This window comes from Pelophylax lessonae (assembly GCF_965119305.1).
Source record: "Pelophylax lessonae genome assembly, chromosome: 2".
NCBI lineage: Eukaryota > Metazoa > Chordata > Amphibia > Anura > Ranidae > Pelophylax > Pelophylax lessonae.
The window spans coordinates 11616623-11641911 of NC_138769.1; the positions used below are offsets into that span (position 1 = coordinate 11616623).

General features: G+C 46.6%; 1 protein-coding gene across 1 annotated transcript in view; it reads left to right on the forward strand.

Annotated features, from left to right (window-relative positions):
• The window catches only part of LOC309547914 (uncharacterized protein), a gene marked incomplete at its 3' end in the record, with an annotated part of 99529 nt that extends 74615 nt beyond the window's left edge, over nt 1–24914 (forward strand). Inside the window, exons 6-7 of the mRNA XM_082247914.1 lie at nt 7318–7510; nt 24896–24914. Coding sequence (XP_082104040.1) covers nt 7318–7510; nt 24896–24914 — 212 coding nt within the window. The remainder of the gene's footprint in view (nt 1–7317; nt 7511–24895) is intronic.
• Nucleotides 24915–25289: the final 375 nt, after the last annotated feature.

The following is a 25289-nucleotide window of genomic DNA, read 5'->3' on the forward strand; positions in this document are numbered from 1 at the left end:
GTAGTGGGGGCAGTGAGCAGTATGTAGTGGGGGCTGTGAGCTGTATGTAGTGGGGGCTAGTGAGCAGTATGTAATGGTGGGCAGTAAGCAGTATGTTGTGGGGGCAGTGAGCGATATACTGTATAGCGGGGCCAGTGAGCTGTATGTAGTGGGGGCAGTGAGCAGTATTTAGTGGGGGCAGTGAGCAGTATGTAATGGGGGCTAGTGAGCAGTATGTAATGGGGGGCAGTGAGCAGTATGTTGTGGGGGCAGTGAGCGATATACTGTATAGCGGGGGCAGTGAGCTGTATGTAGTGGGGGCAGTGAGCAGTATGTAGTGGGGGCAGTGAGTGATATACTGTATAGGGGGAGTAGTGAGCAGCATGTAGTGGGGGCAGTGAGGAGTATGTAATGGGGCAGTGAGCAGTACAGTATGTAGTGGGTGCAGTGAGCAGTATGTTGTGGGAACAGTGAGCAGTATGTAGTGGCATTGAACGATATACTGTATAGTGGGGGCAGTGAGCAGTATGTAGTGGGGGCAGTGAGCTGTATGTAGTGGGGGCAGTGAGCGATATACTGTATAGCGGGGGCAGTGAGCTGTATGTAGTGGGGGCAGTGAGCAGTATGTAGTGGGGGCAGTAAGCAGTATGTAGTGGGGCAGTGAGCGATATGTAGTATGTAGTGGGGGCAGTGAGCAGTATGTAGTGGGGGCAGTGAGCAGTATGTAATGGGGGCAATGAGCAGTATGTAGTGGGGCAGTGAGCAGTATGTCATGGGGGAAGTCAGCAGTATATAGTGGGGGCAGTGAGCAGTATTTAGTGGGGCACAGTGAGCAGTATGTAATAGGGGCAGTGAGCAGTATGTAGTTGCGGCAGTGAGCAGTATGTAATGGGGACAGTGAGCAGTATGTAGTGGGGGCAGTGAGCAGTATGTAATTGGGGCAGTGAGCAGTATGTAGTCGGGGCAGTGAGCAGTATGTAGTGGGGGCAGTGAGCAGTATGTAATGGGAGCAGTGAGCAGTATGTAATGGGGGCAGTGAGCAGAATGTAGTGGGAGCAGTGAGCTGTATGTAGTGGGAGAAATGAGCTATGTAGTGGGCAGTGAGCGATATACTGTATAATGAAGGCAGTGAGTGATATAATGTATAGTGGGGGCAGTGAGCAGTATGTAGTGGGGGCAGTGAGCAGTATGTAGTGGGGGCAGTGAGCGATATACTGTATAGTGGGGGCAGTGAGTGATATTCTCTATAGTGGGGGCAGTGAGCAGCATGTAGTGGGGGCAGTGAGGAGTATGTAATGGGGCAGTGAGCAGTATGTAGTGGGGGCAGTGAGCAGTATGTAATGGGGACAGTGAGCAGTATGTAGTGGGGGCAGTGAGCTGTATGTAGTGGGGGTAGTGAGCAGTATGTAGTGGGGCAGTGAGCGATATACTGTATAGTGGGGGCAGTGAGCTGTATGTAATGGGGCAGTGAGCTGTATGTAGTGAGGACAGTGAGCTGTATGTAGTGAGTGCAGTGAGCTGTATGTAGTGGGGGCAGTGAGCAGTATGTAGTGGGGGAAGTGAGCAGTATGTAGTGGGGGCAGTGAGCGATGTACTGTATAGTGGTGGCAGTGAGCTGTATGTAATGGGGGCAGTGAGCAGTATGTAGTGGGGGCAGTGGGCGATATACTATATAGTGGGCGCAGTGAGGGGTATGTAGTGGGGCAGTGAGCAGTATGTAGTGGGGGCAGTGAGCAGTATGTAATGGGGGCTAGTGAGCAGTATGTAATGGGGAGGCAGTGAGCAGTATGTTGTGGGGGCAGTGAGCGATATACTGTATAGTGGGGGCAGTGAGTTGTATGTAAATGGGGGAAGTGAGCAGTATGTAGTGGGGGCAATGAGCGATATACTGCATAGTTGGGGCAGTGAGCTGTATGCAATGGGGGCAGTGAGCAGTATGTAGTGGGGGGCAGTGAGCGATACACTGTATAGTGGAGGCAGTGAGCTGTATATAATGGGGGCAGTGAGCAGTATGTAGTGGGGGCAGTGAGCGATAAACTGTATAGTGGAGGCAGTGAGCAGTATGTAGTTGGGGCAGTGAGCAGTATGTAATGGGGGCAGTGAGCAGTATGTAATGGGGGCAGTGAGCAGTATGTAGTGGGGGCAGTGAGCAGTATGTAATGGGGCAGTGAGCAGTATGTAGTGGGGGCAGTGAGCAGTATGTAGTGGGGGCAGTAAGCAGTATGTAGTGGGGCAGTGAGCGATATGTAGTATGTAGTGGGGGCAGTGAGCAGTATGTAGTGGGGGCAGTGAGCAGTATGTAATGGGGGCAATGAGCAGTATGTAGTGGGGCAGTGAGCAGTATGTCATGGGGGCAGTCAGCAGTATATAGTGGGGGCAGTGAGCAGTATTTAGTGGGGCACAGTGAGCAGTATGTAATAGGGGCAGTGAGCAGTATGTAGTTGTGGCAGTGAGCAGTATGTAATGGGGACAGTGAGCAGTATGTAGTGGGGGCAGTGAGCAGTATGTAGTGGGGGCAGTGAGCAGTATGTAATTGGGGCAGTGAGCAGTATGTAGTGGGGGCAGTGAGCAGTATGTAGTGGGGGCAGTGAGCAGTATGTAATGGGAGCAGTGAGCAGTATGTATTGGGGGCAGTGAGCAGAATGTAGTGGGAGCAGTGAGCTGTATGTAGTGGGAGAAATGAGCTATGTAGTGGGCAGTGAGCGATATACTGTATAATGGAGGCAGTGAGTGATATAATGTATAGTGGGGGCAGTGAGCAGTATGTAGTGGGGCAGTGAGCAGTATGTAGTGGGGGCAGTGAGCGATATACTGTATAGTGGGGGCAGTGAGTGATATTCTCTATAGTGGGGGCAGTGAGCAGCATGTAGTGGGGGCAGTGAGGAGTATGTAATGGGGCAGTGAGCAGTATGTAGTGGGGGCAGTGAGCAGTATGTAATGGGGACAGTGAGCAGTATGTAGTGGGGGCAGTGAGCTGTATGTAGTGGGGGTAGTGAGCAGTATGTAGTGGGGGCAGTGAGCGATATACTGTATAGTGGGGGCAGTGAGCTGTATGTAGTGAGGACAGTGAGCTGTATGTAGTGAGTGCAGTGAGCTGTATCTAGTGGGGGCAGTGAGCAGTATGTAGTGGGGGCAGTGAGCAGTATGTAGTGGGGGCAGTGAGCGATTTACTGTATAGTGGTGGCAGTGAGCTGTATGTAATGGGGGCAGTGAGCAGTATGTAGTGGGGGCAGTGGGCGATATACTATATAGTGGGCGCAGTGAGGGGTATGTAGTGGGGCAGTGAGCAGTATGTAGTGGGGGCAGTGAGCAGTATGTAATGGGGGCTAGTGAGCAGTATGTAATGGGGAGGCAGTGAGCAGTATGTTGTGGGGGCAGTGAGCGATATACTGTATAGTGGGGGCAGTGAGCTGTATGTAAATGGGGGAAGTGAGCAGTATGTAGTGGGGGCAATGAGCGATATACTGCATAGTTGGGGCAGTGAGCTGTATGCAATGGGGGCAGTGAGCAGTATGTAGTGGGGGGCAGTGAGCGATACACTGTATAGTGGAGGCAGTGAGCTGTATGTAATGGGGGCAGTGAGCAGTATGTAGTGGGGGCAGTGAGCGATAAACTGTATAGTGGAGGCAGTGAGCAGTATGTAGTTGGGGCAGTGAGCAGTATGTAATGGGGGCAGTGAGCAGTATGTAGTGGGGGCAGTGAGCGATATACTGTATTGTGGGGGCAGTGAGTTGTATGTAATGGGGCAGTGAGCAGTATGTAGTGGGGGCAGTGGCAATATACTGTACAAAATACCATCCTATCTTCCTCTTTTTTTACATTTTTGTTGCATCCCATGCTGCTGATCTCATGCACCTTCTCAGTAGCCACTGCCTGTCTCCATGCACTCCAGCGATGATGGCTGCATGGCGTTTCTCAGGGCAGGTTTCCTGATGGTGACAACATTTTAGGTTCCGTTTATAAACAATTTTTGAATATCTATTCGTCCAGTGACTCTGCATATACATTTGTTCTGTGAGAAGTGGACAAAAACAAATCTTAGGCTATTTTCTCCTATGGATGAACATTCTTTTATTATGGGCAGTAGTAAAATACAGCATTATGGCCACTGGATAGAGTTCAGGAGCAAAGGAAAGGAACGGACATAGGTGTTCTTTTATGAACGGGTGAATTTTTTTCTCCATTGGCTTCTCTGCAGTTCTCCGGGGAAAATGATCACCTGTGGCACCCATTTTATGAAGGGGAGAACTTCAGTTCTCCCAGGGTGATCAGAGGAGAACGGTTTTCTCGCAGATCTGTGTAGAAGTCAATGGAGCGCCTGTAATCTCGTGAGACAAAGTGAGATTACAGTAGTATGAAAATCCCTGGCGCGCTTTAACAAGCAGTGATAAATTATCACTGCTGAGTACACGATCCCCAATAAGGTTAATAAATAATTGTCCCCTTACATAAATATATATATATATATATATATATATATATACACTGAATACACACATACATACAATATATATATATATATACACATTAAATATATATCTACATGTATGTGTGTATATATATACATGTATATATATACATAAATATGGCAGGGGGACATGATTACTATGTTGGGGGGTCTGAACGAGAAAGAAGGAAGTCCATAATCTTCCTTTTTCCCCCTCAGTTCTCCCCCGATTCTGTCTTCACTCCCCGCTTCACAAGCTCCAGGCTGGTGAACCCGGGAGTGTGAATTCTGGCACAGATCGCCAGTGAAGTGCAGGGATCGCAGCTTCATGACCTGGCTGTTTCTGTGTCAGTCAATGACAGATTCCCCTGTGAAGAGATGATCAGCGGAGAACATGTTCTCCCCCGATCATTTCTGTTTCATAAACTGAGAATGATCGGAAATGAGCTGTGATCAGCAGGATCACTGCTCATCTCCGTTTCATAAAAGGACACCATACAGTGTAACAGTTCCAGAGAACTCTAGAGGGAATTTGCAACTATATGTAAACATTGGTAACCATTGGTAACATTTAACATTATCTTCTAACTAAGATATAAATTATGTCCTATGATCCACAGCTCCATCTAGTGGTCATTATTTGGTATTTTTACTACTGCCCATAATAAAAGAACATTCATTCAGAAGAGAAAATAGCCTTGACAACATTCATTGTGGGACTATATTCCTCTATACTCTATATAGAGGAATCAGGACCTTCTTACTCCTACTGGTGATATATCTAGTGAAATAGAAATAAAAGCTATGAGGAACCTTGGTGTGTGTTAAAGAAAAAGGTCTATAATGTCCATAATATTAACAAAGACAACAATTGGTGAGCAAAAAAAGCATCAACACCCCTCATGGACTTGAGAGACAGACCCATATAGTCAAAAATATATATCTTTATTTGTATTTCGGACATCACTAGAGGGGTCACCAGCAGGAGGAGAGAGGTCCTGAGTACTCTCTATAGATCTTTACATCACTAGAGGGGTCACCAGCAAGAGGAAAGAGATCCTGATTCCCCTATATAGATCTTTATATCACTAGTGGAATCACCAGCAGTAATAAGGAGGTCCGGATTCCTCTACATAGTCCTTTATATCACTAGAGGGGTCACCAGCAGGAGGAATGAGGCCCCGGTTCCTTTGTATGAACCTTTATATTAAAGGGGTCGTGTTGCTCGGAGGTACCCCTTTGAGGATTCCCTTATTAAGAAACGCACGGTTCCTCTGGTAGTAGATTCGCAAGTTTCCAGGCCACCTTGCTACCAGTAGAGGACGCTCCGTTCTTTAAAGATCCTGCGGACAGGAAGGCTGAGGCTCTGGTCTGCCATCTTTTCACTGTGACAGGTTACATTTTGAGGCCCTTGTTCGCCATTACCTTGGTCTCTCAGACCTTAACGGAATGGGCTAGAATCCTACGCCAGGATTTGGAAGGGAGTCAACATCCTCCTGAGCTGGTGGAATTGAGGGATCAGTTCATACAGGGGTTGCAGTATATCTGTGATGCCTCCCTGGATGCGGCCCCGTTGGCCTGCAGGGTGTCTGTGACTGCGGTGACCCTCCGTCGTTTGCTTTGGCTAAAATGTTGGTCTGCGGAACAAGCTTCCAAGAAGGTGCTGACTGATCTCCTGTTTGTGGGGGATCATCTATTTGGAGCTTCAATGGAAGAGATCATTAAAGGTCTCACTGGTGGTAAGAGCACACTGCTTCTGCAGTGCACAAAGGACATAGAGCCTTGCTGCAAACGTAGTCCGGTATTCTCAGCCCAAAAGTGGCCCTTTTGTCCCACCCAGGACAAGGGTTAAAAACCCTCCCGAGCATTCTCGGGGGGTTCCAAGAGACCCTGGGTTGGTAGGTCAAAAGCGAGCCCCTCTGGCTCCGCACACAAGTCCTCTTCGGCCTGAAGGGATACCCTCACCTATTCAAAGGGTGGGGGGACGTCTTTGCTTCTTTCCAGATCCTTGGACCTCCCTCCTTCAAGACAAATGGGTTCACAAATTTATCTGATCCGGTTACAAGATCGAGTTTTGGTCCTTGCCTCTAGCAAGGTTCTTCCCTTCCAACTTACACCTATCCCCGGGTCAGTTGCAGGGCCTCATGGGAGCGGTGCAAGATTTGCTCTTGTAGGGGGTCATTATGCCAGTTCCAGAAATGGAACGTTTTCAGTGGTTTTATTCAAACCTCTTCACTGTTCCCAGAAAAAGAGGGCAGGGTTCATCCAATTTTGGACCTCAAGGCCTTGAACTGCTTTGTGAAGGTTTAAAAATTCAAGATTGAGTCCATTCGCACAGTAGTTGCTTCCCTTCAGCAGGGGGTTTTTTATTGGCCTCCATCGACATCAAGGACGTCTATCTCCATATTCCAATATATGGTGGACATCAATGCTTCCTTCTCTTTGCGGTGGGAGAAGGGCATTACCAATTCCTGGCGTTACCGTTTGGTCTCACATCAGCTCCTTGGGTATTCACAAAAGTGTTGGCCCCGGTACTCGCCTTACTCAGACAGAGAGGAATTGCGCTACTGGGGTACCTGAACGACCTTCTTCTGCGAGAAGGATTGCGTTCCGTCTTACAGAACGATCTGTAAATCACTGTGCGAACTTTACAAGAGTTCGGGTGGACGCTGAATTTTTAGAAATCAGCTCTAGCTCCGCCCAACAGGTTGGATTATCTGGGATTGACTCTGGATTTGGTCTCTGTTCAAGTGTTTCTCCGGGAGGAGAAACTGCAAAAGCTGCAGCGTGCGATTCAGCCGCTGTTGTCCAACTGCTGGTCATCTCTCAGGACTTGCATGCAAGTGCTGGGATTGATGGTTTCCACTTTCATGGCGGTTGCGTTTGTTCAGTTTCACACAAGACCTCTGCAGATGAAGATCCTGGCAAAATGGGACAGGAATCCTGGATCCCTGGACAATCTGATCAGGTTGACCCAGGATACAAGGAGCGCCTTGCTTTGGTGGCTCCACTCTCCGGTGCTTCCTCAGGGAAAATCTTTCCCTTATACTGGACGGTGATCTCCATGGACGCCAGTTTGTCCAGGTGGGAAGGTACCCTGGGCAGACATTCGGCCCAGGGGGTTTGGACTTGCGAGGAGTCCACTCTGCCGATCAACATCCTGGAAATACGGGTGATCAGACTTTGTCTGTCCCAGTTGACAGATCGTCTACAAGGGTGTCCGGTAAGGATTCAATCGGACAACGCCACTCACTGGGGGATCCTCTGTGGATGCGTTCTCGTTGCCGGGACAACGAGGGCATCCCCTGCAAAACAGCCAGCTGATTCACATCTTCAATTAATTGAGGCAATATTTACCACCCTCAGGTAAAGTACTTAAACACCCACTCCCTAAGGTCAGTTGTGACTGCAGATAGCTGGAGGAGGCTGTGTTGATCTAACACGCATTGATGCCAAACCACAGACAGGTATGACTTGAATATATGAATATGTATTATTTCTTTCCCCTCCTTTTTTTGAGCTTATAACAAAGTGATGTTAAATTCCAAAGGGGCAGCCTATTTTCTGGCCACAAACTTGCCCCAGTTATATTTATATCTAATTAGGGCAATGTGACGGTACTAGCCGTCACTATGGGTGACGGATCACCCTGTCCCTGGATTGTAAACCCCTTTGTGTCATTTTCTTATGAGTTTGGGACATTGCATTTTATTTTCCCTTTATTCATCCTCTGAACAACTGACTCATGGCATTGAGTTAATGTAATGTAATGTTACAACCCATCCCCCCCCCCCTCCTGTTTCTGTGTCTAAGTGTGTGGATTCATGGCAGACAATGGTCTGAGTTGGAGACATCTCTCCGCAGGGGGTGTGTATTAAGACTGCTTGTTTCAAATGTACAAATGTTCAGTTCTCATTGGTTGGTTCCCTTCCCCCCCTTCTGTGGAAAGGCTAAGGGGAGTTTCCCTAACTGTATGTAAAACTGTTGTCTTGGAAGGTAATAAACAGTTTAAGCTCTGGATGGTTAACCCTCAACACCTGTGTGGATTGTCTCGTGATTGAGGGGTTAAGGGCTGGATATGACTTCTCTGCAGGCTGTGGGTGCGTTTGGAGGACAGGAGACACAGATTCGGCGGATGTGCCCAGCTGGGGTATAAAGATCCGTTACATTGGTTGGCAGCGGTGGGATGTCTCCTGCAGTCCAGGACATCCAAACCACCACCAGGATTCAAGATCTGGGCAGCTGCCGAGGAGTGATACGGGGACCAGCCAGCATGAGAGCGGAGTTCGGGAGGAGGCTGCAAGGCATGCGGAAGCACCATCGGGGACCAGCGACAGAGCACACCAGGCTCGGCTGGGAGGATGTGATCCGCCGGCAACTCTGGCATGAGGCGCTAAGCCACGAGCGGCACCATCAGGGGAAGATCCTTCCCTCCTCCACAGAGATGTACCGGAAGCAGTACCATGCGCGAGAGGTGTTCCTGAGGGAACGACCGCGAGATGAAGGAAAGAGTTGGATCCGGAGAGTCTGAGAGAGGATCTGCGTGAGCTGTTTTCCCAACAGCAGATACCCCCACCGGGAGTAGAGGAAGCAATTCTCCCTCCCCAACAATTGGACACTACCCCAGTGTTTATCCCCCCAGCAGAAGCGCTGGCTACGGGGCAGAGTGCCGCTGGCCTCTGCCCACCCTCAGAGGTAGATCCAGGGAGTCCGAGGGGTGACCTCAGTGAGCCGTTTCCCCAGCACTTGGACACTACCCCAGTGGTTATCCCCCCAGCAGAAGCGCTGGCTACGGGGCAGAGTGCCGCTGGCCTCTGCCCACCCTCAGAGGTAGATCCAGGGAGTCCGAGGGGTGACCTCAGTGAGCCATTTCCCCAGCACTTGGACACTACCCCAGTGTTTATCACCCCAGCAGAAGTGCTGGCTACAGGGCAGAGTGCCCCTGGCATCTGCCCAGCATCAGAAAAAGAGTTGGATCCGGAGAGTTTGAGAGAGGATCTGCGTGAGTTGTTTTCCCAACAGCAGATACCCCCACCGGGAGTAGAGGAAGCAATTCTCCCTCCCCAACAATTGGACACTACCCCAGTGTTTATCCCCCCAGCAGAAGCGCTGGCTACGGGGCAGAGTGCCGCTGGCCTCTGCCCACCCTCAGAGGTAGATCCAGGGAGTCCGAGGGGTGACCTCAGTGAGCCGTTTCCCCAGCACTTGGACACTACCCCAGTGTTTATCGCCCCAGCAGAAGTGCTGGCTACAGGGCAGAGTGCCCCTGGCATCTGCCCAGCATCAGAAAAAGAGTTGGATCCGGAGAGTCTGAGAGAGGATCTGCGTGAGCTGTTTTCCCAACAGCAGATATCCCCACCGGGAGTAGAGGAAGCAATTCTCCCTCCCCAACAATTGGACACTACCCCAATGTTCATCCCCCCAGCAGAAGCGCTGGCTACGGGGCAGAGTGCCGCTGGCCTCTGCCCACCCTCAGAGGTAGATCCAGGGAGTCCGAGGGGTGACCTCAGTGAGCCGTTTCCCCAGCACTTGGACACTACCCCAGTGGTTATCCCCCCAGCAGAAGCGCTGGCTACGGGGCAGAGTGCCGCTGGCCTCTGCCCACCCTCAGAGGTAGATCCAGGGAGTCCGAGGGGTGACCTCAGTGAGCCGTTTCCCCAGCACTTGGACACTACCCCAGTGTTTATCGCCCCAGCAGAAGTGCTGGCTACAGGGCAGAGTGCCCCTGGCATCTGCCCAGCATCAGAAAAAGAGTTGGATCCGGAGAGTCTGAGAGAGGATCTGCGTGAGCTGTTTTCCCAACAGCAGATATCCCCACCGGGAGTAGAGGAAGCAATTCTCCCTCCCCAGCAATTGGACACTACCCCAATGTTCATCCCCCCAGCAGAAGCGCTGGCTACAGGACAGAGTGCTGATGGTCTCTGCCCAGCATCAGAACCAGAGATGAAGAATCCGGGAGACAGTCCCTGCAAGATACCTTCTCAGTGGCTCGTAACTACACCAGGAGAAAAGCAAGTACCTTTTTCTCCCCAAATGCATAGCCCTACCAGCCTACATTCCCTACCAGCGGAAGCGCTGGCATCAGGGCAGAGAATTATTCAGCTCCCCCCAATATCTGCAACCCTGCCCTGGATCAGAGGAGTGCAGACAGCTGTTCCCACTCTGCAGCAGCTGTTTTTATTCATGGGAGACCCTATGTGCGGTGTTGCTCCCCAGCGCCAGAGTCGTTCTTTTACTTTTCCTGGTTGCCTGGGGTGGAAGTTTGTGACTAACGCAGGTCCAGACCATTTGAGGGTCAGGAACCTTGTTAGTCTGTTTTTAAAAGGGGAGAAATGTGACAGAACCCACTGTCACTGTGTGTTTTGGAGGGGACTGTGCGCAAGCCTCCTACCGACAGACTATGGGCCAGAAGCTACTGGAGTTTGGCGCTGCAGCCTTTTGACTTTACCATCCACTACTGGCCTGGGAAGCAACGCCGACGAATTATCCAGGCAAACAGACATTGACTCTTTTTGGGATTTGTTACCCGACTAATTCAGGCACAGACCAGTTGGAGGTCTAGTACCTGGATTAGTCTACCTTTGGGGGGGAAGAGATGTGACGGTACTAGCCGTCACTATGGGTGACGGATCACCCTGTCCCTGGATTGTAAACCCCTTTGTGTCATTTTCTTATGAGTTTGGGACATTGCATTTTATTTTCCCTTTATTCATCCTCTGAACAACTGACTCATGGCATTGAGTTAATGTAATGTAATGTTACAACCCATCCCCCCCCCCCCCTCCTGTTTCTGTGTCTAAGTGTGTGGATTCATGGCAGACAATGGTCTGAGTTGGAGACATCTCTCCGCAGGGGGTGTGTATTAAGACTGCTTGTTTCAAATGTACAAATGTTCAGTTCTCATTGGTTGGTTCCCTTCCCCCCCTTCTGTGGAAAGGCTAAGGGGAGTTTCCCTAACTGTATGTAAAACTGTTGTCTTGGAAGGTAATAAACAGTTTAAGCTCTGGATGGTTAACCCTCAACACCTGTGTGGATTGTCTCGTGATTGAGGGATTAAGGGCTGGATATGACTTCTCTGCAGGCTGTGGGTGCGTTTGGAGGACAGGAGACACAGATTCGGCGGATGTGCCCAGCTGGGGTACAAAGATCCGTTACAGGCAAAAAAGGTACAAAACTCATAACCGCTCCTATGTCATGTAAGAGAAAGGGTTGAGTAGGAAAAGAGGGTACAGAAGGGGGGGAAAGGGGGGTGAGGGAGGGGAGGGGGATTAGGACTGAATACCCGCCTCAAAGACACATGTGGTATAGTAGTAGTGATGCCTATACCTATGTTACAGACAATCACTCAGAGGAAAACGTGAAGACGAACCAGCTCTTAGCTCTGAGCTCGTACGTAAGGTCTTTCATGTGATACATGTGGTCAAATGTCTGCAACTATAATTTTAATGTAGGTATAGTGGATTGTTTCCAATATCTAGGTATGAGAGATTTTGCAGCATTTAGAAGATGTGGAGTAATGGATTTTTTATATCTGCCTACTGATATGCCCATACAGTGAAATAACACAGCCCATGGATCATGTGGGACAGACGTTCTCTGTATTATTTGAATCCAATGTAAGACAGATGACCAGAATGGTCGAATTAGCGGACATTGCCACCAGATGTGAGCATGCAAAGCTATTTCTCCGCAACTTCTCCAACATAAGTCGGAAGAGTCTGCAAAGACTTTGTTAAGAAACTTAGGTGTGTAATGCCATCTGGTCAACAGTTTATAGTTAGCCTTACCAATTTTTGATGAGATGGATGAAGTATGGGCTAATTGGAGAACAATTGAGCGTTGGTGATCATGAATTTAATGTAATGTATTTATACGGTACATTCACTATATAACAGAAATTTATTTTTTCACTAATGGTATATATTTATATTTTTTTAAGATACCGTTACCCATTGTGTCACCTCTGAAGAAGGACAGTATCAGTCCGAAACATGTTAGGTGTCAACACATGTATGGTTGACTGGCTAGTATGTCCCAGTCGGCTGCATGTGTGCCATACGTCCATTTGATGTAATGGGTATCTGCTTTCTTTTGTATTTTTGATGTACATGGATTTAATATTCATATATTTTTATACAATACTTTTTTTTATAACTTTACAAATAAAGATATATATTTTTGACTATATGGTCTGTCTCTCAAGTCAAGGGGTGTTGATGCATTTTTTGCTCACCAGTTGTTGCCTCTAGTGATATAAAGATCAAAAGAGGAATCAGTACCTCCTTCCTCCTGCTCGTGATCCTTCTAGTGATATAAAGATCTATATAGAGGAATCAGGACCTCCTTCGTCCTGTTGATGACTCCTCTAGTGATATAAATCTATATATTGGAATCAGGATCTCCTTCCTCCTGCTGGTGACCCCTCTAGTGATGTAAAGATCTATAGAGAGGAATCAGGACCTCCTGGTGATCCCTCTAGTGATATAAAGATCTATATAGAGGAATTGGGACCTCCTTTCTCCTGCTGGTGACCCCTCTAGTGATGTAAAGATCTGTTGAGAGGAATCAGGGCATCCTTCCTGCTGGTGACCCTTCCAGTGATATAAGGATCAATATAGGGCTATCCTCCTGCTGGTGATGCCTCTAGTGATATAAAGATCTATATATAATAATCAGGAGCTCCTTCCTCCTGCTGGTGACCCCTCTAGTAATATAAGGATCTATATAGAGAAATTAGGACCTCCTTCCTCTTGCTTGTGATCCCTCAAGTAATCTGTTAATTTTCCCACTCTGAGGCCATACAGTTTGCTCATCAGAAATGCACTCCCAGATCTTTTCGAAGGAACCAAACATAACTAAAATTGAAAGATTGTATGAAAGAATGAGAGAACACTAATCTCTATCATTATCTATTATCTATTGGGAAGTCATAATTCCCCCTTTTTCAGGGTGTATATTCCGGTAGTGGTAGATATTTGGAGACAATACTGGACAGGGTAGTTGCAAGACACAAAGGTTACAATAAAAGCTGTGCCTGTGTCGTGGAAATTAATAGGGCTTGGAACATAGAAACCCGCTCAGTGCGCTCAAGATTAATACGCACCAAACACTATTAATAGCTTGTACTGAAAAGTACAATGTACCGCTCTTTTCTATAAGGTTTCCAAGCGCTCGGCAGCAAAGGAAATGAACAGACACGTTTGCTGTAGTCAATTCAATGCTATCTGGAGGTTTTCCTCTGAGTAACCAACTCCTCCAAGACACAGCAGGTTTATTTAACAAAAGGGGGTTACAGGGAGTGGCTTCAAGACCACCAATCACAGAACATGTATACATTCAAAGTACAATAGAAACTGTAGAGTGGATGCCCATGAATGGACAAAAGGGAATTCCAACTGTAGCACATGGTTTCCCATTGTTCATCCATGTCAATCCATAAACATGTACTCATACTTGTTAGTGGGTCCAATCAAACATGATTCATATATATATATATATATATATATATATATATATATAAACCAAATGTGACAGTGACCATTCTATTTGTTCCAGTTGATGAGGCTTTATCTGCCTAAGATAATATAGCAGCAGTGTTTCAGTCACACGGATCCGAATATGACTAAAAGATGCCATCTATTAATCATAGTAAAATGATAAGAATTTCCATATCCCAAACATAACTCAGCAGTACGGGGCCCCGAATTGCTGATATAGATCTGTGCGATGGACTCTCTTTGCTACTAGTATTTTGCCATCTCATCAAATGGAAGGTGTTCACTAACAAGTCTTTCCTGCAATGACAGTTAAAGCGATAATCACCGTGAATAACGATTATCGTTAAAACCGACACTGGGAGACATTATGACTATTTAACTAAAGAAAATGTCCACAATTAAATTTCCACAACAGCCTGTAAGATAGTCTTTTTTTTTTTTTTTGGTGTTTGGTGCACCGGAGAAAGTTTTAGTTGGAGTTGTAACAACAAAAGCAATACATTTTTACATAAATATATATAATATAAATATAATAAACAGATGTTCTGTATAAAAGTAATAAATTGAGGAAATACGGTTCCTTGAGGTTGACTAATCAGAGATTTAGTTATTGTGGAGTGTTCTAGTCATGGGAATTTTGCTTTCTAATGCGGGTTGAAAGCTGAGCTGCAAGTCGTAGATTCCTCCTGATCTTGGTGTGGACGGTTCTCCAGGCACACCCAGTATCTCCCTGCTCCTCTAGGATATTCTGCAGGGTGTTGAATCTCTGGCTGATTCCCTGTATGAAGGGAGACAGACAGCTGTTGGTCCTGGTAGTGGACGAGTTCCTGAAGCCTGAAGTTTCTGAAGCCCCTCCCAGGAAGGCTGGTGGTAGTCCAGTCTGTCCTGGTTTGTTCTGTAGAACCTAATGGTTTGGTCGGCCACTTCACACACAGCAATGGCGACCGACTCAACCTGAATAATATTGTAAAGCGAGTCAATGACAGGAAGGTGAGATTGGTTCTCTTGGCTGAGTTGTCCTGTTTTCTCTGCAGGAACCATCTGGTTGAAGCTGTGCAGAATCTGCTCCATTCTTCTTGGTTTCGGTGGAGCCATTTGCAGGTTTGGGCATGTAAGGTTCTGGCACTCTCAGTGCCTCCTATCACATTTATTCCGGGTGATTTCCATCTACCTAGACAGAAGAAACACATATAGGTGTGTTTCCCTTTAAGGCTGAAGCTGTCATCACCCAGCGCCGGACTAGATGGCTATTTAGGGCGTCGGTTCTCACTCACATGTGTTCGTTCAAACACCAGTACCTGGATACTAATCTTGCTTGAAGCTTCCATGCTTGCAAGCTCTCCTCGCTGACGAACCTCGCTGCGCTGATCCCTGCATCCTGCTACTGGATCATCCGCATCTCCTGAGCGATCCTTCGGCTATCGCTATTAGTGCTAAGTACCCCACAGGGGAAATCTCTATAGACTTGTACTAGGCTTACACTATTTAGCTCTGCATAGCAAGGACTGTCTTTTACATCTGCATAACTAGATTGCTAGCTCTTGAGGCTACTGCTACTATTTCCTGCACTGGGTTGATCTCTCCTGTATGCACCTGCTACTCTGTCATCTGTTATCATACATGATCGCTAACCCTTCCTGCATCCATCTGCACTGTCTCACCTCAAGTGTCTGTCACCTACCACTTCCACTCAAACCTATCCCTAAGACCTTTATCATTGTCTCACCACATGTACATAAAGTCACACTAGGAACCAGCTTAATTACTGTGTGTATTTACTGGCTGAAATAAGACCTTCCATACATGATGAGTCATTGAGGTTGGGATTGGTATCTCAGCATATCTCCTACATGACTACTGACGTGGAACTACTTCTGCAGCTGAAAATCCACACCTTATAAGAAACGCAGAAGCGTTACAGATTGAACGAACCCAAAAAATGGATTCAGCAGAAGTAGCCACTCAGGTGACACAATTAAAACAGCAGGTATCTGCGTTAATACACGCACTTGCTGAATTGAAAAACGACTATCAGGCTCTGTCGCAGCAGGTAATTAGACTGACACAACTTACCTCTGCACAGTCTCCTGAACCCAAGATAAATCCCCCTTTGGTATTTACAGGCGATCGCAAAAAATTTCGCGAATTTAAAAACGCATGTGAGTTACTTTTTTTGCTAAAACCTCGTACCTACCTTACTGATCACATTAAGGTTTGTACTATTATTTCTTACCTATCAGGCGATCCTCGAGCCTGGGCAGATTCTCTTTTTGAAAAAAACGACCAGCTTCTCAACTCCTATGCCTTGTTCCTGGCAGAGCTCACTAGCCTATATGATGACCCCAATAGGCAGAGTACTGCTGATCTTCAGTTAAGATTCTTGAAACAAGGAAAAAGGCCTGTAGAAGACTTCGTCGCAGAATTCAAGAGATGGACCCTTGATTCAGGATGGAATGATGCATCTCTGAAAACCCAATTTAGGCTTGGCCTATCAGAAGCCGTCAAGGACGAGCTCGCCCGAGCTGAGATGCCAAAAACCCTGGATACATTGATACAACTCAGTATCACCATAGATAGAAGACTACGAGAAAGGAAGTCTGAAAAAATGGAAATGCCATTATCCAGTTCTTCTCAGAATTCAGCTATTGACCCCACTCCTAAACCCGCTCCAGGTAACCACAGACCCCGGCTACCTAAGGAAAAAAGGAGACCTAGTAGATATGGTGATCCTGCCTGGTCATGGTCCGAGCCTGCCTCAAACAGTCGACCTTGTCACTCTGACACATCCCATTTGGACCCTGATCCTACAGAGATGGATGAGGAGCCTATGGAGATTGGTGCCATACATGCTAGGTTGTCCTCACAAGAAAAAAGAGATCACAGGAGAATCTGTGGCCTTTGTTTTTATTGTGGTGAAGGGGGACATTTCATTACATTCTGCCCAACCAGACCCCATAGGCCTAAGGCTCTCCCAATGGAGGCCAGGCGAATCCGAAGGGTCTTCCCTGAAAAACAGCCTGGAAATTATCAAGGCTGTTGCCAGCCCTGTCCCCGTTCTATATCAGTGAAGGACACCCAGAAATTAACAAATATTGGAATAGATATTCCTTCAACTCCAGTGAACTTTATACCACGTTCAAAAATCCCTCCTGTACCACCTCCTGAGGATACTCCTATTTTTGCAAGCACATTTCTGGCTTCCGATGAAAATACAGAGATTCTTGCACCTGACTGCGTACGTGCTTCTAATGGCACGGTGGTATGTAGGAAGGATCTGAGGATGTTTGAAGAAGCATTGGTTGCTAGGTCTACTAGGATTACTTCGGATGGTTATGCGTCCGATTCTAGTGAGGGGTCCATGTAGCAGACACCCTAACAACAAGTGATCCGATTCTCATCGGTTACCAACCTGATCTGATTTTTATATCGGCAACAAGGGATCCGATTCTCATCGGCTACCAACCTGATCCGATTTTCATATCGGCAACAAGGGATCCGATTCTCAGATCGGTTACCAACCTGATCCGATTCTCATATCGGCAACCATTATTTATTTTTTTTTTCCGATTTTCATATCGGAGACCAGTCTCATTCCGATTCTCATATCGGCGACAAAAAAAAAAGAAAAAAGAGAAATTTTTTTTTTTCCTTCCGATTTTCGCATCGGCAACCAGTCTCATGTGATTCTTATATCAACAACCAGCCTTAGAGGCCTTCCGGAGCCGGCCTTACGGGGGGGGGGGGGTAATGTAAGGTTCTGGCACTCTCAGTGCCTCCTATCACATTTATTCCGGGTGATTTCCATCTACCTAGACAGAAGAAACACATATAGGTGTGTTTCCCTTTAAGGCTGAAGCTGTCATCACCCAGCGCCGGACTAGATGGCTATTTAGGGCGTCGGTTCTCACTCACATGTGTTCGTTCAAACACCAGTACCTGGATACTAATCTTGCTTGAAGCTTCCATGCTTGCAAGCTCTCCTCTCTGACGAACCTCGCTGCGCTGATCCCTGCATCCTGCTACTGGATCATCCGCATCTCCTGAGCGATCCTTCGGCTATCGCTATTAGTGCTAAGTACCCCACAGGGGAAATCTCTATAGACTTGTACTAGGCTTACACTATTTAGCTCTGCATAGCAAGGACTGTCTTTTACATCTGCATAACTAGATTGCTAGCTCTTGAGGCTACTGCTACTATTTCCTGCACTGGGTTGATCTCTCCTGTATGCACCTGCTACTCTGTCATCTGTTATCATACATGATCGCTAACCCTTCCTGCATCCATCTGCACTGTCTCACCTCAAGTGTCTGTCACCTACCACTTCCACTCAAACCTATCCCTAAGACCTTTATCATTGTCTCACCACATGTACATAAAGTCACACTAGGAACCAGCTTAATTACTGTGTGTATTTACTGGCTGAAATAAGACCTTCCATACATGATGAGTCATTGAGGTTGGGATTGGTATCTCAGCATATCTCCTACATGACTACTGACGTGGAACTACTTCTGCAGCTGAAAATCCACACCTTATAAGAAACGCAGAAGCGTTACAGGGCAGAGATAATGGAGCTGAGGCTCAGTAGGACTGCCCAGGAATAAATGCTGATCATTGTGGCTGGGGTACAAGAGATCGTTTGTTCTGTGGACTTCTTGGTCTCCAGAAGAGGTCCTGGTTCTGCTGGATTGCTGCCAAACCGGTATCTTGGCCTAGGCCAACAAGGCCCAGACCTAGGGCTGCACTTTGCAGGGGGGGCGACAAAAAAGCCTCCCCTGCATGAAAGCCTCCTCCCGGCTCCTGCACGAAAAAAGACCCCACCGCTTGCGCTATACTTTTAGTATATGTGAAACGATAAGAGCACTATAGGTCTAGATCTGTGGTCTTCAAACTGTGGCCTGTGGGCTTAATGTGACTCTTTTGCTTGCTCTTATTTGGCCCTTGGAGCACCATTTCCCCCACTTATACAAGGCACTATTCCTCTCACTGACACCAATGATGGGGCACTATTCCTCTCACTGACACCAATGATGGGGCACTATTCCTCTCATTGACACCAATGATGGGGCACTATTCTTCCCACTGACACCAACGATGGAGCACTATTCTTCCCACTGACACCAACGATGGAGCACTATTCCTCCCACTGATACTAATGATGGGGCACTATTCCTCCCACTGACACCAACTATGGGGTACTATTCCTCTCACTGATACCAATGATGGGGCTCTATTCCTCCCACTGACACCAACAATGGAGCACTATTCCTCTCACTGACACCAATGACGGGGCACTATTCCTCCCACTGACACCAATGATGGGGCACTATTCCTCCCTTTGACACCAATGATGGGGCACTATTCCTCCCACTTACACTAATGATGGAGAACTATTCTTCCCACTGATACCAATGATGGGACACTATTTCTCTCACTGACACCAATGATGGGGCACTATTCCTTCCACTGATACCAGCGATGGGGCACTATTCCTCTCACTGATACCAATGATGGAGCACTATTCCTCCCTTTGACACCAATGATGGGGCACTATTCTTCCCACTGACACCAATGATGGGGCACTATTCCTCCCTTTGACACCAATGATGGGGCACTATTCTTCCCACTTACACTAATGATGGAGCACTATTCTTCCCAATGATGGGACACTATTCCTCCCACTGACACCAATGATGGGGCACTATTCCTCCCACTGACACCAATGATGGGGCACTATTCCTCTCACTGATACCAATGATGGAGCACTATTCCTCTCACTGATACCAATGATGGGGCACTATTCTTCCCACTTACACTAACGATGGAGCACTGCTTCTTTCACCAGGCCTTTATTTTAGCAGGAACGCGGTGGTATGCAATCCGGCAACTCCAGAACTAATGTACTGGCATGGGGTGCTAGGTTATGCTGGAGGGTCTATTGATCCTGACTGCTGAAAGGTATAGTGTAAGAAGATACAAGGGGGCACCGCCTTTTATTACCTTTTCAGAGATCCATTCCTGTCTCTTGTGGAGCTGCCTTCTTTGAGCTAGAAGTTTTATTATCGACTTTTTTTATTACTATGGACAATTATGAATTTATATATCCCCTTTCATGATATAAGGACTTATTAGGGAGATATTTGTATATCTAGGACTGCGCCATATAGTTTGCGGTTTTATTTGGGAGGTATAGTGTAGCTGGGAAGGGGGGGTCTGTTGCTGAAGGGGTCTGTTGTTACTGAGGTAATCTACTGTTGCGAGGGGGGTCTGTTGTTGCTGGCTGCTGGTGGGATCGATTGTTGCTGAGGGCCTATTGTTGCTGAGAGGTATATGGTTGTATTTTTACTGGGGAGTATTTTTACTGGGGGATCTACTGTTGCAGGAAAGGTCTATTGTTGCTTGAGGGTCTGTTGTTGCTGGAGAGGTCTATTGTTGCCAGGGGGTCTATTGTTGCTACCTGTAGAGGATCTGTTTTTTTTTCCATTACTGGTGTCAGTGGGAGAATTGGTTCCCCATCTCTGGTATCACTGGGAAGCATTGTGGCATAGTGCCCTGTCTTTGGTGTCCATGGAAGGAACAGTGACTCGTATCAGTGGAAGGAATAGTGACTCGCATCAGTGGAAGGAATAGTGACTCGTATCAGTGGAAGAAATAGTGACTCGTATCAGTGGAAGGAATAGTGACTCGTATCAGCGGAAGGAATAGTGACTCGTATCAGTGGAAGAAATAGTGACTCGTATCAGTGGAAGGAATAGTGACTCGTATCAGTGGAAGGAATAGTGACTCGTATCAGTGGAAGGAATAGTGACTCGTATCAGTGGAAGGAATAGTGACTCGTATCAGTGGAAGGAATAGTGACTCGTATCAGTGGAAAGAATAGTGACTCATATCAGTGGAAGGAATAGTGACTTGTATAAGATGAAGGAACAGTGACTCATATCAGTGGAAGGAATGGTGACTCGTATCAGTGGAAGGAATAGTGACTCGTATCAGTGGAAGGAATAGTGACTCGTATCAGTGGAAGGAATAGTGACTCGTAACAGTGGAAGGAATAGTGACTTGTAAAAGATGAAGGACTAGTGATTCATATCCGTGGAAGGAATAGTGCACCAAGGGCTGGATGAAGGCAAGCAAAGGCCCACATCCAGCCTGCGTGCTACAGTTTGGAGACCCCAGTCTAGGGGAACCCCTGCCAACCAATTTATTAGGGGTCAAATACACCTTACATAGTTGGCTGGTGGGAAAAATGACCTCCTTACAGGGGTGGACAGAATGCCACCCTTACAGACCGCTAAGAAGATCTTTGGTGTTGAGCTACTGTGGCTACCATGCAGACTTTATCATAGGAGGTCAATCAACCACAACTCAAGGAACCCCTAGCAACCTATGGAGGAAACATAAGGTTCCACTAAACCTTGGTTGAGAAAGGCTGGTTTAGGGTATAGATCTTACGAGGATGTGTTTTCCTCATCGGACATATTCAGAGGCATCAGTACAGCTTTTACTGGTATCTCGTGTCCTGCAAATATCTGTCCAGTCGTATCCAAATATCTATCACTACCAGCATGAGGAACTTCTAATATTTATTTTAGGATTTATCACAAAAGTGAAATCTTTCAGCCTAGACTGGCTGATGGGAGTTTAGTTTCAGTTTCAGTTTCACATCATTTCACCGGAAATCTAATTTCAGCTCTTTTACTTCATCCTTTTCTCAATGCATTTGCTTCCCTTTTATGACCTAGTCTACATAGATTGAACATAGCATCAGGAGTGATTCAGAAACCAGGGAAGCATGTACCTGCAGAATCCAGCCTAAGCTGAAATTTCACTTTCGGGTGGACTGACCATTAAAGGAAATTAAACAGAAATAGATGTGTATGAGTAGTGAAGGGATGATGAGAAGCATTTTGAAAACTTGGTTTTAGTTGAAGAACTCTCCTGCCCATCTTCTGATTGGGAAACATGTTGGTAGAGCACTGGACCCAAACTTATGTATAACTCGGCTACAAATCCAGCTTTTGGCGGTGGTGTTCCTAGGGACCTCGAGAGCAGTCTAAAGAGTATGTGAAATGATGAGAGCACCACAGATCTAGAGTTTGACAAATGTTTATTTTTCGCAAACTAGGGCTTAGAAGATATAGCCAATGTACTGTATTTCGAGGGTTCATAATTTCCCTCCTGGGATTAACAGGGGGGACTGAGGACAATAATGGGGTCACTGAGGACATTAAAGCGGAGTTGCAATCTCCTAGCCAGCATTGCATTAATAGCATTGCAGAGATTGTTGTAATTCCTGATAAGCATAATGGAAAATATTGCCCATGTACACATTGCATCTACTTACAAACTGCCTTTTTTTCTTTTGCCCCCTCGAATCTGGCTGCGGACATGCAGAATTTGGGCAGCTAAAGCTGGCCTGGCTTCATTTCCTGGATTTCATGCAGCTGGCTACCCAGCATGCACCTCCGGATCTTGCGCCTGCGCAGTAACAACACTGCGGCGCGCTTTGTGTAATTGCATTAGATGCCTGAAGACTTCTGGGATTGATGACATAGATATCCCAGGAGTCAATGGGCCTGGTTGATGAAGTAATCGCCTACGCAGCTGCGACCGGAAGTTGCGGGGTACACTACTAAAAAAAAGGTACTTTCTGCAGAAATTTCAACACATCAATATCGAAACCTTAATCCACTAGCGATCTACATTACAATGTGGGTAATTCCTAAAAATGACTGGAACTCCACTTTAATGGAGTCGCTGAGGACATTAATGGGGTCACTGAGGACATATATGGGGTTGCTGAGGACATTAATAGGGTTGCTGAGGACAACAATGATGAGGGGAGAACCTCGCCAATGCGTTAGCCTGCTCAGTGCCTTACTGGGGGGGGGGGGTGTGACACCATGTTTTACCACACCGGGTAATACCAACCTTAATGACACCACTACACCTTTCCTTTATACTGTGTAAATTTGTCTCCTGCAAATTGTGTTAGCTGCCGTTCATTTTTACATTGTGTCCCAGCGCAGTTATTCTTACTTCTTTTTGTATATATTTCTGACCACTTCAGCTCCGGGAGGTTTTAACCCCCCCCCCCCCTTCATGACCAGGCCATTTTTTGCGATGCAGCACTGACAATTTCGCAGTCGTGCGACGTACCTTTCTTGTGGTGGTATTTCATCACCTCTGCAATTTTTAGTTTTTGCGTTTATAAACAAAAAATTTTTTTTTTTACTTTTGCTATAAAACACATCCAAAAGAAAAAAAAAATTGAATTTCTTTATCGGTGCCCGATCCATCCGCCGCAGTGTTGCAGCCCCGGTAAAAATCGCAGATCACCGCCATTACTGGTAAAAAAATAAATAAATATTAGTTTGTAGACGCGATAACTTTTGCACAAATCAATCAATATACTCCTATTGGGATTTATTTTGACAAAAATATATAACAGAATACAATTTGGCCTAAAATTATAAAAAATTAGATTTTTAATTTTTTCTTTTTCACAAATGTTTAATTAGTGTTTTATGTAAAGATACATGAACCTGAAAAAAAAAGAATGTTACATACAGTATAGTAGTACATATTGGTTATACATAGTAGAAGATGTAAATGTGTAGTATAGCAGAACATTTGAAAGGGGAAAAGAGAAACAAAATAAGAGTAAAGCCCCGTACACACGTAGTGATTGTCGGCCGAACGATCGGCCGTCTTTTGTCCGGTGCTGTCCTGTCGGCTGAAAACTGCAAAAGACTGCACACGAATTTTGTCGGCCAACAACAGCCGACTGCAGAAGTGATGTCATGTGATGGTTAACTTTCCGTGTGTTTTTTCTTTTCTGAGCATGCCCAGTCTTGCTAATCAGCTGTTTGTCGGCCGAATTCTGTACTGACTGGCGAACAATCGGCCGTTCTGGTGTTGGCCAACAAAAATTTTAATGCCTGCACAACAGATTCTGTTCGGCCGAAAATGCGCTGTCGGCTGTCGGAAGCATCATACTAACAAGCCTACAATCGGCCGATCGGTCGGCGGCCGAATATTTACGGCCGACATTCGGTACGTGTGTACGGGGCTTAAGGGAACGCAGTATTCATAGTGGTGTCCTTCAAGAAGTATATTCATAGTTAATGGAAATTACGTCTTAACCCAAGGTAGCCATGGTTTCCATGCTTTTTGAATTTTGTTTAGACTGTCCGAACGTATGGCTACTAGTTTTTCATATTGATTTTTATTTTTTATTTTTTTTATTGGGGAATGTTATATAGCAGAAAGTAAAAAAAAAATTATATTTTTTTCAGAGTTGTTGGTGTTTTTTTGTTTATATTGCAAAAAGTAAAATCGCCCCTGATGTTAACCCCTTCCCTGCCGGTATCATTTATACAGTGACAGTGAATATTTTTAGCACTGATAACTGTATTGGTGTCACTGGTCCCCAAAAAAGTGTCACTTAGTGTCAGATTAGTCCGCCGCAATGTCGCAGTCCCGCTAAAATTTGCTGTATAAATGACACTGGCAGGGAACGGGTTAACATCAGGGGCGATCAAGGGGTTAAATGTGCTCCTAGGGAGTGCTTTCTATCTGTGGGGGGAATGGACTGACTGCAGGAAGAGAGAGATCTGTGTTCCTGATTAGTAGGAACACAAGATCTCTCTCTTCTCTTCTGACAGAATGGGCGCCTGCCTTTTTTACCTAGGCAGACCGCCATTCTGTCATTCTCCTGAACGATCGCAGGTGGTCGGCGGCCGCCGAACCCGCTGATTGGCTCCTGCTGTGTCCAGTCCCTTCTAGAGTCCTTCAACAAAATCATGTACAGGTACGTGATTTTGCCCTGTCGCAGTAAATGTACGTGGGGCGCTCCTTAAGTGGGTAATTTTGTTTCATTGTGTCAGATTCTGATATATAATTGTTTTGTAATTAAAGTTTTGTATAAATTAGAATGTAATTTTTCTCTTTTGTCTTTTTGTGTCTTAGAAGGTTGATTTCCAACTGAATTAAAGGACTTTTCCTAGGGGGGCGTGGCTTGGCGCATGGAGCTGTAGGGCACACTTCACCTCGGCTCCTGGATCTCGCGGCTCCCGGACACCCCTCACTGCCTGAAACCTCTCCATTTCAGCCCCTATGGGGAAAAGCCAAGCAGGGGACAAGAAGCGGTCAGTCGGCGGCCATCCCGGAGGCGATTTAGGGCACTTTTTTACCCGTGGCCCAGCGCCGGCAAGACCCCAAGATGGCGCCGGTGCCTCCTTCTCCAGCCCGCTCTGAGTCAGCCAGGGACACTCGGGTAAGCCATTGGGCACGCCGCACTTCCCCTGGAGACACTTGATCAAACCCCCAGATGCTCCAGAAGCCTTTACCAAGCATCCATGAC